The sequence below is a fragment of the Eptatretus burgeri genome, chromosome 5 (genome assembly GCF_056783735.1).
Source record: "Eptatretus burgeri isolate ZD-2024b chromosome 5, Ebu_testis_v1, whole genome shotgun sequence".
In the NCBI taxonomy this organism is placed as follows: Eukaryota; Metazoa; Chordata; class Myxini; order Myxiniformes; family Myxinidae; genus Eptatretus; species Eptatretus burgeri.
The window spans coordinates 38,740,562-38,758,848 of record NC_140965.1 but is presented as its reverse complement, the minus strand read 5'-3'; the positions used below and the strand labels follow the sequence as shown (position 1 = coordinate 38,758,848).

Sequence of the window (18,287 nt, the reverse complement as noted above, 5' to 3'; positions counted from 1 at the left end):
GGGGAGTAAGGCGAGGAGCATTGGAGGTGGTTTCAAACTGTTCTACCATGGTGTGGACGGGAGGAGAAATGGTGTCGGGGTAATCCTGAAGGAAGATTATGTCAAGAGGGTATTGGAGGTGAGGAGGGTGTCTGACCGAGTGATGAGTGTGAAGTTGGAAATTGAAGGGGTGATGATGAATATCATCAGTGCATATGCCCTGCATCTGGGGTGTGAGATGGAATATAAAGAAGATTTCTGCAGTGAGTTAGATGAAGTGGTGGAGAGTGTATCCAAGGATGAAAGAGTGGTGATTGGAGCAGATTTCAATGGGCATGTTGGGGAAGGGAATAAAGAGGATGAGGAGGTGATGGGTAGGTACGGTGTCAACGAGAGGAATGTGGAAGGGCAAATGGTGGGAGAGTTTGCAAAAAGAATGGAAATGGCAGTGGTAAATACGTATTTCAAGAAGAAGAAGGAACACAGGGTGACATACAAGAGTGGAGGAAAGTGCACACAGGTGGATTACATCTGAAGCAGGAGATGCAACCTGAAAGAGATTAGTGACTGTAAGGTTGTGGCAGGGGAGAGTGTAGCTCGACAGCATCGATTGGTGGTCTGTAGGATGACTTTAGAGATGAGGTTGAGGAAGAGAGTGAGGGCTGAACCAAGGACCAGATGGTGGAAGCTGAAGGAGGAAGACTGTTGCATGAAATTTAGGGAGGAGGTGAGACAGGCGTTGGATGGTGGTAAAGATGGGTGGGATGATTGGGAAACGACAGCAGAAGTGGTGAGGGAGATAGCTAGGAAGGTACTTGGTGTGACATCTGGACAAAGAAAGGAAGATAAGGAGACTTGGTGGTGGAATGAGGAAGTACAGGAAAGTATAAGGAAGAAGGGTTGGCGAAAAAGAAGTGGGATAGTCAGAGAGATGAAGAAAGTCGGCAGGAGTACAAGGAGTGGCGGCGAAAGGCAAAAAGAGATGTGGCAAAAGCCAAGGAAAAGGCATATGACGAGCTGTATGAGAAGTTGGATACAAAAGAAGGGGAAAAGGATTTATACCAATTGGCAAGACAGAGGGACCGAGCTGGGAAGGATGTGCTGCAGGTTCGGGTGATAAAGGACGCAAATGGGAATGTGCTGACGAGCGAGGAGAGTGTGTTGAGAAGGTGGATGGAGTACTTTGAGGAGCTGATGAATAAAGAAAATGAGAGAGAGAAGGTTGGAAGAGGTGGAGATAGTGAATCTGGAAGTGGGGTGGATCAGTAAGGATGAAGTGAGGACTGCTATGAAGAAGATGAAAAGTGGAAAGGCGGTTGGCCCAGATGGTATACCAGTGGAGGCATGGAAGTGCTTAGGAGAGATGGCAGTGGGGTTGTTAACCAGATTGTTTAATAAAGTCTTGGAAAGTGAGAGGATGCCGGAGGAGTGGAGATTAAGTGTACTGGTTCTGATTTTCAAGAATAAGGGTGATGTGCAGAGCTGTGGAAATTACAGAGGGATAAAGTGGTTAAGCCACACCATGAAGGTGTGAGAAAGAGTAGTGGAAGCAAGGTTGAGAGGAGAGGTGACGATCTGTGAGCAGCAATATGGGTTTATGCCAGGAAAGAGCACCACTGATGCGATGTTTGCTTTGAGAATGTTGATGGAGAAGTATAGGGAAGGCCAGAAGGAGTTACATTGTGTGTTTGTGGATTCCGAGAAAGCTTATGATAGGGTGCCAAGGGAGGAGTTGTGGTATTGTATGAGGAAGTCGGGAGTGGTGGAGAAGTATGTGAGGATCGTGCAGGATATGTATGAGGACAGTGTGACAGCGGTGAGGTGTGCGGTAGGAATGACGGACCGGTTTAAGGTTAAAGTGGGATTGCACCAAGGATCGACTCTGAGCCCTTTCCTGTTTGCAATGGTGATGGACAGGTTGACGGACGAGATCAGACTGGAGTCTCCATGGACTATGATGTTCGCGGATGACATCATGATCTGTATGGAGAGTAGGGAGCAGGCTGAGGCGAGCCTCGAGAGGTGGAGGTACGCACTGGAGAGAAGGGGAATGTTAGTCAGTTGGAGTAAGACGGAGTACATGTGCGTAAATGAGAGGGAGGGTGGTGGTATGGTGCAGTTGCAAGGAGATGAGGTGGGGAAGGTGGATTGGTTTAACTACTTGGGATCAACTGTCCAAAGTAACGGAGAGTGTGGGAGAGAAGTGAAAAAGAGAGTGCAGGCAGGATGGAGTGGGTGGAGAAGAGTTGCAGGAGTGATTTTTGACAGAAGGGTAGCTGCAAGAGTGAAGGGGAAAGTATATAAGACGGTAGTGAGACCAGCTATGTTGTATGGTTTGGAGGCGGTGGCGCTAACAAAAAGACAGGAAGCGGAGCTGGAGGTGGCAGAGTTAAAGATGCTGCGATTCTCGTTGGGAGTGACGAGGATGGACAGGATAAGGAATGAGTATATTAGAGGGACAGTGCAGGTAGGACGGTTTGGAGACAAAGTGAGAGAGGCGAGATTGAGATCGTTTGGACATGTGCACAGGAGGGAAGTGGAGTATATCAGAAGGATGCTGAGGATGGAGCTGCCAGGCAGGAGGAGAAGAGGAAGGCCAAAGAAGAGGTTCATGGATGCGGTGAGGGCGGACATGCGGGTGGTTGGAGTGTCTATGGAAAATGTGGAGGACAGAGCGAAATGGAGACGGATGATCCGCTGTGGCGACACCTAACAGGAGCTAGCCGAAAGAGGAAGAATCGTCATTCAGTAAAGTCTCATAGTAACGAGGAGACATGTTCCATTGTGTGATTACCAATCGAAGATCCATTAGAGTTCCACACCCACCACTCCCACTCCAGTCGACACAAAAATAAAATTATTGAATGTTTGCAAAGTTTGCCGTAACAAGAAGGCTCCCTTGTATCAAGGACACAAAGTACCTAAACGTGTCACCTCAAAACAAAATTACCAAGCCGAAACTACTTAAGACCAGATACGTTCACATACTTGTGTGGACTGGTAATAAATGTCATCTTCTGGTAAATCTAATGATATAATTGGAATCCAGTGTCCAGGTCAACTGAGCAGGATGATGAACTGCATTTTCTGTCACCTGACTTCTGTCCTCGCTCAACCTGCCTCTCTTTTCCTCCACACATCCACCCACAACCCACAACCCACAATCTCTCTCAATCTCAATCTCAATCTCAATCTCAATCTCAATCTCAATCTCTCTAGTCAAATTTGAGGCCTAACCTGAAAAATGACAATAACAAGGTCATTTAAGACCAAAATGTGTCAAAATGAGTGGTTTGAGAACAAACTTCAATCTTTCATGATATTGCCTATCAGCACAGCAAAATTTACAACAAAAAACCCAAACGCGGAGGATAGATCACGTGTTTCAGTATCATGCAATTTAGTCAAGCTAGGTCATCTATAATCTTTGTTTTTTTCTTCTTCTCAAAATGCAGGAAGTGCTGCATTGATGTATTTCACTCCAGGATGGCAAGACAAGTCTCAGGAATTGGTTTTCTATGTGGTGTTTATCCAGAGAAAAGATCCCAGCTGTGATGCTTCTTGCTGGAAAAAGGGCAATTTATTTATTTTGCAAATATGGCAGAACTTTTGAAGACAGGGCTTCAGAGAAAACATCCCTTCTTAAATATCTGAATAAGCATTAAATATCAGGATAGGCAAAGAAAGTTTTTTTTTTCTTAACATGGTCTAAGTCTAAGCTGATGGAAGAACGAGGACACAGAACAGATCAGGGCAACAAAAAGGGAACAGCAGGAGAAAGGGGAAAACACCAACAGCAGGGAAGAGTGAGAAAGTCGACGGAGATGGACAACGAAGGGATACAGGTAACGATGAGGGGTAGGGGAGAACGCAAAGAGTGGACAAGATGGATACGCGAGTAAAATTTTGGGAGGGTCGGGGGGTGCTCTAACGGGTGTAGAAAAGATCATGGTTTTTGATGGGGGATGACTTGAGATGGTGATGAACAGCTGTCTTGAATACCTGGGGTGAAAATGAGATTGAAGAGTGTGTGGAAGGTGGTTCCACAGGCAGAGAAAAAGAAGAGTAAAGGAACAAATGAGCAGAGGTGAGCAGTGGTTCTGGATTTAAACATGTTCAATTGGATGGGGTTTTGGTGGACCGCATACATGATTCAGATACCTGGTTGGGTGGGGGGAGGGGAGACAAAGCACGGAGAGGGCAGAGGGTGCAAGACCAGAAATGAGGCGGAAGAAGACAGAGAGACCACCGACCTTCCTGCGCTGGCGATGTGATAAACCCATAGACTCAGCTTCATCGCAAGAGATTCCAATGATCTTGAAAGTCTTGGTTTCCATGGCATCAAGCTGCACAAGATGCGAGGCAGGGAAGCCAGCCCAAAGGGGAGATCAGTATTCCATGAAGCTGCGGATGAAGGCCTTGTAGGTTGATAGGTGTTCAGGTGTGCCAAGGAAAAAGTTTTGTAATAACATTGTGCTATTATCATTGGTGCTGAAGAACGCTGTGGAATTGACTGGCGATACCACCGTTAATGAAGTGATCACTGCCATCCACACATACTTGCAGGCACATCAACATCAGATTCACGATCTGGTGGAGTTTTATGAGCGCAAGCAGGAGGAAGGTGAGACTTTCGACTCATTCCTTTGTGCGCTCCGGAAAAATCGCAGCAATCCGTGACCATGACAAAATGACAGTCGATCACCATTTCATCATCCACATTATCACCAGGATTCCGGATCCAGATGTCCATCGGAAACTGCTTGCAAAGCCGGACCACGACCTTAAAACAGTAATTGGTACATGCCGACAAGAGGAGGCAGGTAAAAAGGCTGACGTGATGGTTTCTGGGACTTAAGGGACCGACCTGAAATCTGTCGCCAAGACGCACCCCAAATCAGCAAGCCACCGGTATATCGACCGACAAATGACAGCCATCATTGTGACAGGTGTGGTGGCAATCCACACACTGACAGGACGAAATGCCCTGCAAAAGGCAAGAAGCGTCAGAAATGCGGTATTTTGGAACATTTTAGAAAAGTATGCTGGAAATCCAGAGCCACAGGGACAACAACATCCAAATCAGCCATTCCATATGTGGTGCTGGTAGCAGGTACCACGGAGGTTAACCTTGACAGCACATCGCGTATTCTGATCGACGTCTCAGATTTTGACGATGACACCCTCGGACAAGTGACTTTTCTGCCTGATACTGGAGCGGAAGTCACGGTTATTGGTCCTACGCATCTGAAGCTGCTGGATATCGACATAGATAATTAATCTACCTGGTAATGTGAGAGTTACCGGTGGAGACGGTGCCTCAATGCAGTGCCTGGGAACAATCCACACGATCCTTCGGACATAACGAGTCGACGTCGGAGACAATATACGCGTGAAACAGTGTGGAGACAGCATGTTTAACTTATCAGCGACTACAAGACCTACATTGGTGTTTAGGCGAGAAGCAGACAACTGGTACAACCATGCATTCAGTATGGGTACTGGACGTCACTCCAGATAATGACCCATCGCTGGAGCTACGGAACCAGGTCATGGCAGACCTGAATGACCTGAAACCAGGTCATGGCAGACCTGAATTCAGCAATGTGTTTGATGCCATGGTCCTACAACTGATGAACAGCACTCTGATGCTCATTAATCTCCGCAACGACGCAGTGCTGTTCCAGCTACAAAGGGCACGACCAATCGCACTCGCCTGGAGAGACCAGGTAAAATCCGAGTTGGATAGCATGGACAAAAAAAAGTATCATTGCACTGATGGGAAGTGAACCATTGGAGTGGTGCCATCCCCTTGAATATTGCTACCATGGGAACATCGCTCCAGACAGCTTTTGCAACACTAAAAGTGGTCGATACATCCTGATGTTTGAAAATTCGTTCCCCGAACATGGACAGCAGGTACGACAGTTCTTGATGATTTACTGTCTCATGCATGGGATCATGTTGAATTCTGAAAATTCCAGATTGCTCAGGCCCAGGAGAAGTTCTGCAGATATGTTGATGGACGGAATGGTACGGTTTCAGATCCTAATAAGCTGAATGCGATCGCAGATTACCCTAATCCAACCAACATCACAGATCTTTGCTCGTTTCTCAGCATGGTTCACCAGCTGGACATTTTTTTGGCAAATATAGCCAGTGCATCGGAACCACTACGTGGACTGCTCAAGAAAAGATCTGTCTTCGACTGGATTTCTGATCATGACAAGGCATTCAACGCTGTTAGAAGCATTCTTGTGTCCCCACCAATCATGGTCCATTTTGATCCATTTACCCACCGTGCTTCAAACGGATGCCTCATGATTACATGTCCTTGATTTTGCTCTGTTGCAGTTACATGGTGAGTGTCATAGACTGGTCCAGTGTGGATCACGTCACCTTTCAGACATGGAATCCAGGTATGCTATGATTGAACTCGAAGCATTGGCTGCAGCTTGGGCCACATCGAAGTGCAAGCAGTACCTCATGGGACTTTCATCATTCAACCTTGTTGTGGACCATTGACCCCTGGTATCTATCTTCAACTCGTATATGTTGGATGCCATTGAGAACCCTCGCCTGCAGCGTATTGTGGGAAAACTGACACCATACAACTTCACCACCACTTGGAGGAAAGGTACGGAACACACGCTTCAGACGCACTTTCACATCATCCAGTGGATGAACCACAATCCCAGGATGTACTGGCAGAAATGGAGTTTTCCATTCGTCACATTGTCGCCTCAGCTACACAACAAATTGACAATCGTCCATCTGGGAATCCCTTTTGAGATCCCATCCTCGAGAAGCCACGGAACGTTGCTCGCAACGACGTTACCTATCGTCTTCTCATGCAAACTGTCACTGACAGTTTCCCCTCCAACAAAGGAGCCATTGAACTTTATGTTAAGGAATTCTACCTATATCAGTGGATGACTGTCTCTGCCTGAACAGAGCTCACATCGTTGTGCCTGTAGCAGCCCGTTGAGACATACTCAATCGTTTGTACGCTTCACACCAAGGAATTGAACGAAGACACGGTCTCTGCAGCTTGTGTACTGGCCGAACATAAATGGCATCATCAACATCACCCGTTCTTGCACCAAGTACCAAGAGGCAGCGTTCACAGAAAGGGGAACCTCTGATGAGGGATCAATCACTGATGCATGTGTTTGAGGATGTATCTGCTGATTTCTTCATGCACGCTGGCCTTGATTATGTTGTGTACACCGACCGCTTGTTGGGCTAGCCTTGTGTAAACCTGTTTAAACACACGTGCCACAACACATTTGCTCATTCGCACTTCACGTGGTTTATTTGAAGACCTCAGTGTTCCTGTAGGATTACACACTGATAGTGGTCCACAATTCTATTCATGGTAATTTGCCAAATTTATTGACTGTTGGGTACAACCCATCACTCATCATCACTATATTGTCCGCAAGATCAAACGGACATGCAGAGGCAACCGTGAACGCTATAAAAACGTAAATTGCCAGGTCAGGTCAGGTCACGTCAGGTTTTGGAGTATGCGCTGGAGCAGCGTGTCATTGCATCCACTCTGCGCTGGTACTCCAGTGGCCTCCGCCTGGCCATCCCCCAGGTAGATGCCTGACCCATCCCCATCTCCGTGAGATGCCGATCAACCTGCTGCAACGAGGAACGTGGTCGGCCCATTGGCCTCCTCCACTCATGAGGCTCCCTCGCTGAGAGAATCTGGTGAGCAGAAACAGTGTCAGGACAATAAGCTGCATGTCCATACAGCCACAGCTGATGCTCACAGATCATGCAGGTAACAAATATCATTTGAGTCTCTCTCAGCAACCACTCGTTGGACACAAAGTCCAACCAGCGATAGCCAAGGATTCTCCGAAAAGACCTGGTACCAAAGGAATTGAGTCTCCATCTCAGATCCCTGGTCAGAGTCCAAGACTCACATCTGTAGAGCAAGACTGGAAGCACCACAGACCTGAAGACTGGGAATTTCGTCCTCCTGCACAGGTACCGACAGGGCCACACTCCATGATCCAGTGAATCCATGACTCCCCAGGCCCGACCCAGACGTCTACTGACCTCTGGATAACAGCCAGCAGAGACATGAATATCACTGCCAAGGTAAGTGAATCTCTCCACGACCTCAACATCCTCACCACAAACAGGTACAGACAGGATAGCAGCATCCAAGGTGTCAATGAAAGCCTGGATCTTAGTTTTGACCCAGGAAACCTGTAATCCCAGCAGCTCTGACTCCTCGTTCAGCACCTCGAGGACCCCCAAAAGGATATCTAGAGTCTCCGTAAAGATGACTGCATCATCTGCAAAATCAAGGTCTGTGATCTTGTCATTCCTAAATGATGCACCGCAGCTTGATCGCTCCGACATCCTCCCGAGAATCCAGTCCAGACAAGCACTGAAAAGTGTGGGGGCCAGTACACACCCCTGACAAACTCCAGTAACAACTGGAAATAAGTCAAGCATGGAACCACTACATCTCACAGCACTCTCAGTACCAGAGTATAGTTCAGACATCAGATTGATCAGTTTTGGTGGCACCCCACGAAGACCAATGATCCTCCAGAGAGCATCCCGATTCACTGAATCAAACATTTTACAGAGATCAACATAGGCTGCAAGCAGCCTCTGCCGACATTCTCATCTGCGTTCGGTGAGGACCCGGAGAGCAAGGATATGGTTCATCATTGACCTCTTTCGTTTAAAGCCTGACTGCTCTGGACGCTGGTGCTCAAGCAGATGGTGGCGAACCTTATCAACAATTATCCAAGCAAAGACCTTGCCCGGCACTGAGAGCAGCGTCACCCCTCGGTAGTTGTTGCAATCCTGGAGATCATCCTTCCCTTTTGAGAGAGGGATAACAAGACCCCTCTTCCAGTCAGTTAGGATGATGCCTGTGTTCCAGACAGAGCGCAGAACTGCATGCAACGACATAAGTACAGCATTTCCACTAACCTTGAAAAGTTCAGCATGGATGTCACAGATCCCAGGAGCTTTACGCCATTTCAATCGGTTCACCGCAGCCTGTGTTTCCACAAATGAAGGTGGATCTCAGTTGATTGGAGGGTCAGCAATAAGGATGGTAACACCCCTGACATCCAACTCAACAGCTAGTGGATCAGCCTGGTCCAGCCACTCAAAGTAACTGTCCCAGCGGGCCTTCAATTTGGACTCCTCTGTCAAGAGCCCACCACCCTCCACCCGAACTGCGGTACACAGTGGGATGGGTTTGGAGGAATGCAATGCACTAATTCCCCTTTAAGCAGAACGAGAATCACTTGACCACAGGAAATGTGGCAAGACGACTAAAAATGGTTACACTGACGACGATGAGTTCTGTCTCGGACTGCTGGAGTGGCGTAACACTGCATGTGTCAGCGGTCGTTCACCTGCCCAAATTGTATTTGGTGAACCTACACATACTGCTGTACCTGGAAACTGCCATGCATTTGCACCTGAGTGGCAGACAGTAGCAGACGAGGCCAGACAGACAGCATCAACAATCCGTGAGCAGGCTAAGTGGAATTATGATAATCATGCTAAGCATTTGAAACCTCTTGCTCTTGGTTGAGAAGTCATTGTTCAAAATACTATCAATAGGAAATGGTATACTGTCGGGAAAGTAGAAGGAAAGGGGCATACCGGGTGGGATTACCTTTTGAAAAGTGCTTTTGGTCGAGTTATGTGGAGGAACCGACATTTCCTTCACATATATTGTTGTGGGGCCGGGTATCGGTGGCGAGCACGACCGCAAGGGGGAGCAGGAGAGTCGGCTCCACCGAACACACCGGAATTTAGGTCGTGACCCTCGGATAAGTCCGAAAGGCACGGGTCCCTTACAGGACCATGAATCGACAATAATTTGACCGCGTGGGGTAGGGTTAATTGCCAAACTTCAATATACCTAAGTACCCACACGGCAAGCTACCGGGGAATTCACACCCTCGACAGGCCTCGAAAGGAACGAGCCGTTACCGTGCTCGAACCGTGTGAAACCCGAGCGGATGGTTACCGAGGCCCGTTGGTCCAAATGCACAATTACGGCAACAACGGCCTTCCTAATCCCCAATGTGCACCGTGGCAAACCAATGGCAGAAATGACAAAGAACAAGCTGGTACATTCAACGAGGGGAATATATTTATAACAATAATCGGGGAGGGGAACACAGAGCAGAGTTATCACGAATAAAGAAAGGTATCAAATATACAAGCAATTCCTTAAACAATTCTACTTAGAGACAGGGCCCATGGACACAAACACGCACACACAAATACCCAGAAAGAGATGGACCTCGAGGTCTTTATTGCCCCTCCAGCTCCGAGGGAAGACGAGCTGAGGGAAGAGAACGTGCTGGCTACCTGGCCGCGTACGCGCGGCTCGACGTCCGCACTTTCCCGGGGCACCAGTCGCCAAAGAACGAACCAGGGCAGTCGAACCCAGAGGAGGCGAGACGAGGTGATCTCCGGTGATGAGATGGTCGACTGCTTGTTGTAATGCGCCAGACGAGACCCTCGGATGGGCGGGATGCAGTCAGCCGCAGACCCAGACAGAAGCGCGTTCGAGCAGACGGGACGCAATCCTCAAATCTCTTTTTGTCGCTTTTTGTGGCGCGGTCCGCTCGTCGTCCATCGGGCGGAAAATGACGCATACCCTTATTTGGCGCGCAGCCAGAACGAAGCGCTTCGTGACCATTTTTGGTGCTAAATCCACACCGCCTGGGATATGGAATTCCGCCGACGCACACGCCCGCATGCTGGCGAGTGCGCGAAGAATGCCGCGAGCAGAGTGTTGTTGTTGTTGTTGTTGTTGTCGTTGTTGGGGTAAAAATCCTATCTATAAAATAACTGCGCAGCGCAAGTACACTTAATTACCCATTAAACATAGGACGGGACCCTACTTAGAAACACATACCGATATAACTGATCTCTAGGACCTGGCTGTTGTGTGCAGTAAGCTTCCAAATTTGTAACAATATTATCCTCCTGCTTCTGTTGACCAAGACAATGGTCCACCTACGAATGTAAGTGGAGATGTTACCCCACCACCGAGACGTCGTGGGAGGTCAAGAAAAATGCCATGTGCATTAGATTTGTGACGTTTTACTCCACATTTGAATTACCTATGATGTCATGTGTAATCTCGAGAAAGGGAGGTGTAATGTGGAACTGAGTATATAGACCCAACTGTTGTATTATTAGAATCATGGGCGACTCGGTGATGTAATTGGTCAAGCCGTGATTCTTCTTCTTCTTTGCTTCTCCTGCTTCCACATGTACCGCACCATGGAATGGAAATAAACGACATCCGGTTTATGTCTGTGTCTGTCCACGAGTTACAAGCATAACACCTCGGGTCCGTAATAAAAAAAATTTGTATTGGAGTTTAAAGGTAGTGACCAATTGTGAATCAATAGTAGGAAGTCGGATGAAGGGAAGAGCAAGAATTGACAAAATGAGAAAGGCAATTCAACATGTAGGAGAGAATAGGCATAAAAGGAGTGGAGGGAGGCGAGCCGAGATTTGGGCAGATTAAACTTATTTTGCTGACAAGAACAGCAACGATTGCTGCACAACACCAAAATGTACAGAAAAGGCACAAATGGGAAGAGAACAGTCAAAATAAAGCAAGTTTAAATGAAATCATAATGCCAGAGCTTGGAGACGCATGCTCTAAAGTCTAAATGAACCACTTGAACTTGCATGATTGCCTGCCAACTTTCATTAAGTACTTCTTCAAGCCAAATTACCGCTACCTCCATAAAAAGGAATAAAACGCAGATTATGTACATTCTAGCGAACAGCAAAACTCTTACCTGCACTATCCAGGGACTGTTTGAGAAAGCCATGATGTCCCTTTCTTCCCAGAAGAAGGCAGAGTCTGAACGCTTGATCATTTCCACTTTGCTCAGTCGCTTCATCGCGAACACTTGTCGTGTATGTTTCTGGCGCACCTTGGGTCAAGGAGAGAATGCATGTTCTGCATCGTTAAAGGGTCGATGGAAACACTTTCTCAATGAAAATTTGATTGTGGATGAAAACATAGTGCGTTGCATTTCGAAAAAAAAAAATTTTTTTTTTAATTTCAAGTTGCTTCTTTCCATTTTCTACGGATATGATGCACAGACAAATGGGGGAAGGCCCAAGGTTATGGAAATTGCCCAAATCGATGATACCCAATCGTACGATGAAGGTGAGTTCGTTATTAACCTTAAGGCATCTTGCATAAAAGTGAGTTCTGATACATTTTGCACACTTTTATAAAGTGCGTGCCTATTTTTAGTTCGATTTGTGTTGGGGGCAGGGTGGGATGGGGGTTCAGCAATTAGAAATAAGGCATAAACTCCTGTTTGTGTTCGTGTAGTTGACAGACATTTCTTGTCTGCATTAAGGACCTGTGAATCGGGATAAGTCATCCTGTTTGTTTGTGTGTGGCTGGGAGATGGTGTTGTGACCTTTAGTGTCGAGAAAGGTTAGGGTGACCTTGTGCCTCCATTCTCCCAAGTCAAACCAGTCAGGATATGGGTGAGAAACATTTCTCCATCCATGCTGCGGAACACCTTTTCACCCTACTCTCCTCCTGTCTTGGGGAAGATGAGGAAGCTCCACCCTCCCACACAGCCACCCTTGATTGGTCATGAGTAAGGTGATATGCAGTTGGACCATGCTGCTCGAGGTCCACTGTGCCGATTGGGTCAAGACACTGTTGTTAGGTGTGGGGAAGCCCATGATTGGCGACAAGGGCTGACATAGATGCCTCAGGGGTGGGGAAAGTGGATAAGGGAGCGTGTTCTCACTGCTGAGGGGAAGGAGGACAGATGTAGTCTGGGAGGGACACTGGCAGCTGCATGACTAGGGAACTCATGATATGTACTGCTGTGCAAGCTGCTGCTCCTGTGGAGACCTCAGACTACCTTCCTGCTCCTTTCAATTTTGCCCAGTTTCCGTGGACATGACTGCGTGTGCGTGCGTGCGTGCGTGCGTGCGAGTGTGCGAGCCCTTAAGGGGTTTAGTTTCTTGCTGTACTGTTCAGTGTATTTATTAATAGTGTCTTTGTGTTTGGGATTTTATTTTATGTGATGTCGCATCCCAAATAAATAATTTATTTATCTCCCCAATGCCTACATGCATGTGTTTTGGTACGATTGGTAATCCCTGGAGGATTAAGTTGGCTAATAACCCAAATTAATGACCAACATGGTTTAGAGTTTCGACTTTAAGCGGGGAGCTGACGCATTCTCCGTTCAAGTAAGTTCAGTGACCAAATTTGGGCTGAAGCCGGCCATCTGTGAGGTGAACGACCTTGGTGCAATCCCACCCAACATTGCTTGTCTTGAGGGGTTGGGGGAGGGGGGGTACATCCATGTGACAATATTGTGGTGGGGGGGGGGATATGCAAACAGGTCGGTGGGATTAATTTTAAGTTGGGGGACAATGCTGTCCCAATACTTTTGGCAACACAATAGTAATGGACTGTACATTAAAAAAATGATAATGGTCAGATTGGTAGATCTTAGTTTGAAAGTTTAAGGTTCACAGCAGGAACCAGAATGATGATGATGATGATGTTGTTGTTTCTGTTGTTGTTGTTGTTGTTGTTGTTGTTGTTGTATGGCCCTGAACTGTTCTTTCAGACAAGCTGGTGGCACGGAGACAGCCGATTGATCTCCGAGGTGTGACCCAGAGATTCATCACATCCAGGAGAGTGTACCCCCGCCTTCACAAAGTCAGGGCCATGACAGAGTTAGACAGAGAGGGGTAGAGTGGTAGAGGGAGAGAGAAAAAATGGAAAGGGCCGGTCCATGGGGACCGATCAGCATTCTGACGGTGACCGCACTGCCCTGACGAATCCAGGCAGTAGCGAAGAATGGGGACAATTTGGTCCCTGAACTTGCGTTGGGGGGGAGGTATAACCACCGTGAAAAGGCGTCCCCGATAGTTGGAACCAAAATGTTTAGAGATAAGGTGTGTTGACTAAATAATTTGTCCAAATCGTTCGATACTCCTGGCTTGTTTGAAAATTGTAGAGGAACACACGACCTGGAGTTATGCAATTGCAATTTCCCAACACACAACAGCACACCATGTCAAATCCTCGTTAGATAAAAACAAGATGTGAGCAATTGCACAAAAATGGATATGAAAGGGATTAGTAGAACACAGGCTAGGAATGGTAGGTTCTTCCATTCACAGGCCGAATCAGATGCCCACTCAGAATTAAAAGAATGCAGAAGACTGTGGTGTTGAACTACAATTTTAGAATTCCTTTCAAGTGTTTGAATGTAGAATATTCCAAAATCCAAACATTGGCAATTCATCACATCCACTTTCAGTGACCAACAGCATATTTAACCGAAGCTTGGGTGAAAAGGAATGCACACACATTTAGTTGCCCCATTTTTCTACCCTTGAACCAAAAGGGACAAAACCTCAGCCTTACCAGATGCACCTCACCAAAGGCACCTCTCCCAATAACCCGCAGCAGCTCATAGTCTTCTGAAGCCATACGCAGCTTCCGCACTTGCACCACCACTTTCTCATCTGAGTTAACCCACAAAGGTCAAAAAACATAGGTCACAGGCATTTTACATGACATCATGCTTTTCCTGTTAATCACTCAGGTTAATACTTGAACACAAGGATTTAAAAAGATGACAACAATTCTGAGCATTATCTTGTGATTGCAAAGTATCTTGAGAAGTGGACCTCATGGTACTTATTTTCAGATAAAATACTTTGAGTGCTTATTGATGTATTAAAATGGATAATCCAAACTGCACTAAACCTTTCATGCAATCATACACAACATACATCGATACAACACACACACACACACACACACACACACACACACACACACACACACACACACACACACACACACACACACACACACAACAGAAGGGATGCAAGAGAGGATGTTATGGAACAATCGACCACCTACTGCTAAACAAGGCCATACTCAAAAATTGCAATACAAAAAGAACCAAAGTTATCCACAGCCTGGAAAGATTACGAGAAAGCTTCTGATGGTGTCCCACATTCATGGATGATAAACTGCATGCAATTGTACAAGATCACCCCCCGAATAATCAAACCGATTGAGAAAACAATGGAGCTTTGGAATACCACATTGATATCACAGCACTCGGAAGGAAAGATCGAAATACCAGGGATGAAGATACGTCACAGAATCTTCCAGGGAGACAGCCTTTCACCGCTCCTATTTTGCCTGGCAATGGACTCACTGAGCAACCTCATTGATGAGCAAGGACATGGATACACACCGACGGCAAATGAGAGAACGTCCAAAGAGATAACAAAGGTGACATCGACTTGACATGGATGATTTAAAACTCTTTGCACCAACTGACAAAAAATTGGCAAAACTCAAATTAGTGAAACGGTACTCTGACTACGTTCAAATGGAATTTAGCCCCGGTAGATGTGCTCAGTGGACATTCATACAAGGCAGACCAACAAAAATGGACAACATAAAAACACAAGAAAAGATCATACACATACCTCGGAGTAGAAGAGGGCCACAAAATATGTCACAAACAAATGTGAAAAACGATTACCAACGAATACCTGCACAGGACGACGCTGATCCTGAAACTACATACCTTTCTCCAAGGAACAAATCAAAACCATAAATCAACTCATAATACCAGTATTCCAGTACAGCTGTGGAATAATAAAACATCACATTCAGAAATCAATAAGCTAGATATCAAAACAAGGAAATGACTCATCATCCACCACAAAATGTTCTACAAAAATCAGTGCATCCCGAGAATGTACCTGCCAAGACGAGAAGGAAGTAACGGCCTGATGGAACTAAACCAAGTGGACAGAGTGACAACAGTAGGATTGGCAGAGTACGCAAAAAGTGCAACAGACTACCGAATGCAATTTCTAAGCAAACACTAAGACAAGAAACCAGCGGGTATCCGGTGGGTATCCCTAACCCACCGAGCAAAAAAATTCCAAAGACAGGTGCAAATGGAAGATGTCGCACATGAAACTGAAACAACAACGAATACAGACCCACCAATTGCAAAAAAGACAAAAGAAAAATATTAAACAAAATAACAACAGATATACACGGACAATTGGGAGAACGATAAAAGAGCAGGAAAAAAAAGAAAAGAAAAAAAACGAGTTGGGACAGACTGTGCAGAGACAAATAAGGCTCTTTGGAATGACTAAAACCAGGTCAGCTAAACTGGAATGGAGAACGCATCATTATTAATGCCAACGACAAAGAACAGTACATCAATGGCTTGAAGAAAACGGCAGGACCGAGTCAAACAAGTGTAAATTCTGCAAGATAGCAACAAAGTACAAGCCACCTCCTATCGGAATGTAAAAAGAAATACTCATGTCAGCACAGCTGTGCACACACAGGCACAACAAAGTATGTGGAGTAATCCGTAACATACCTGCAAAGATTTCAATATACGAGTTCCAGAAAACTAATGGAAACATGAATCAAAAGCAATGATTGAAAACGAGGAAGTAATGCTCAATCACGTATGACCAGATTCCCCCTTGAGTGTGAACATAGAAAACAAGTAAAAAAATAAGACATAAAATGTCGTAGCCCCTGTTGTTTTAATAATTTTGCTGTACGGAGTTAAAGGGCTAGCCCATATTCATGTACAACTAAAATGGCCACCAGTCTACCAGTCAGCCAACTTTGACCATTTTGCAAAATAAAGTGAGGTGCACGTGTATGCCATCATGTACTGTGCTTGTGCGAAGTTTGAATAAAATAGGACCATGCATGTCTGAGAAATGGTTGGGGACACATTTAACTAACAAAATGGCTACCAGTCGGCCTTCTTCGACCTGATCTCGAGAAAAAAAATGACGTGCATATGTAAGCCATGATTCATTATCTGTGTGCCAAGTTTGAACAACGTCGATAAATGCATGTCCGAGAAATGGACGAGGACGTGTTCAACATTGGGGTTTTTTTTAAAACCAAAATGGCCGCCAGTCGGCCATCTTGGATCTGATGTCGAAAAAGAATGGCGTGCTTATGTCGGCCATCATTCTTTATTTGTACGCCAAGTTTGAACAGCATCGGTAAATGCATATCGGAGAAATGGACGAGGACGTGTTCAACATCGGGGTTTTTTTATAACCAAAATGGCCGCCAGTCGGCCATCTTGGATCTGATGTCGAAAAAGAATGGCGTGCTTATGTCGGCCATCATTCTTTTGTACGCCAAGTTTTAACAGCATCGGTAAATGCATATCCGAGAAATGGTTGAGGACGTGTTCGACACCGGGTTTTTTTTTTAACAACTAAAATGGCCACCAGTCGGCCATCTTTGATCACATCGCGAAACAAAATGATGCGTATATGTATCCCATCATGTGTCGTCTTTGTCCCAAGTACGAATAAAATCGGTGCATACATGTCCGAAATATGGTTGCGGACGCACGCACACAGGCACGGATGGACATGAAAATCGTGATCAAATTCATAAGCCCCAATTTCGGACTAAGTCCAATGGGGGAGAACAAAACATTGCAACTGTATATAGTACTTTGGTTCAAGAAAAGAAAATAAGGCATTGTTAATTAAGCTGTCAGTACCCAGCGATTTTGGCCGACACAACACAGAAATCAAGAAAATGACCAAATACCAAGACCTCAAAAACGAAGTGAAAGAGCCTGGAAGCTGAAGAATGCCAAAACTATACCAGTGATAATTGGAGCAACAGGAATTATAAAAAAAAAAAAAACAATCTCACAGAGGTCTTAAAAACGATCCCTGGGAATATTACTACAAACGAACTACAGTTGGAAGCTGTCCAGTGCTCGGTGACGATCATGAAAAGAGCCCTCGGAACAAAACTTTGAGAACAAGAAAATTTCACAACTTGGTCCGTGAATCGTGATCTCTTCCTGAAACGGAGGTGGATACTTCAAGACCAAGGAGGACTCTGTTCCACCTTATGAAACCCGCATATGGAGACGACAACAAAAAGTTGTGGACGGATTCGAATGAAATTTGGACAGGTTGGGTGTGTGACAAGGACGAACTGAATAGATTTTCGTGAAGATCCGGATCAAGGTCTGACTACTAGAATTTTTAAAAGAGATATATATATATATATATATATATATATATATATATATATATATATATATATATATATATATATATATATATATTGGGCCAAAAATTATGTAGAGCACGATATCCCAAAAAGTTGTGGACGGATTCGGACGAAACTTGGTGGACATGCTGGGCATGTGACTCGGAGGATTTTTTTTCAATTT

General features: G+C 45.7%; 1 protein-coding gene across 2 annotated transcripts in view; it reads right to left on the bottom strand.

The window, feature by feature from the left end:
* Positions 1-18,287, bottom strand: part of LOC147026270 (rho-associated protein kinase 2-like) — a 169,766-nt gene that overhangs the window by 90,165 nt on the left and 61,314 nt on the right. For both annotated transcript variants that reach the window (XM_085881524.1, XM_085881525.1), the window contains 2 exons: positions 14,429-14,529; positions 11,805-11,942 (listed from right to left, as the gene is read on the bottom strand). In XM_085881524.1, the coding sequence (XP_085737650.1) occupies positions 11,805-11,942; positions 14,429-14,529 (239 nt within the window). The remainder of the gene's footprint in view (positions 1-11,804; positions 11,943-14,428; positions 14,530-18,287) is intronic.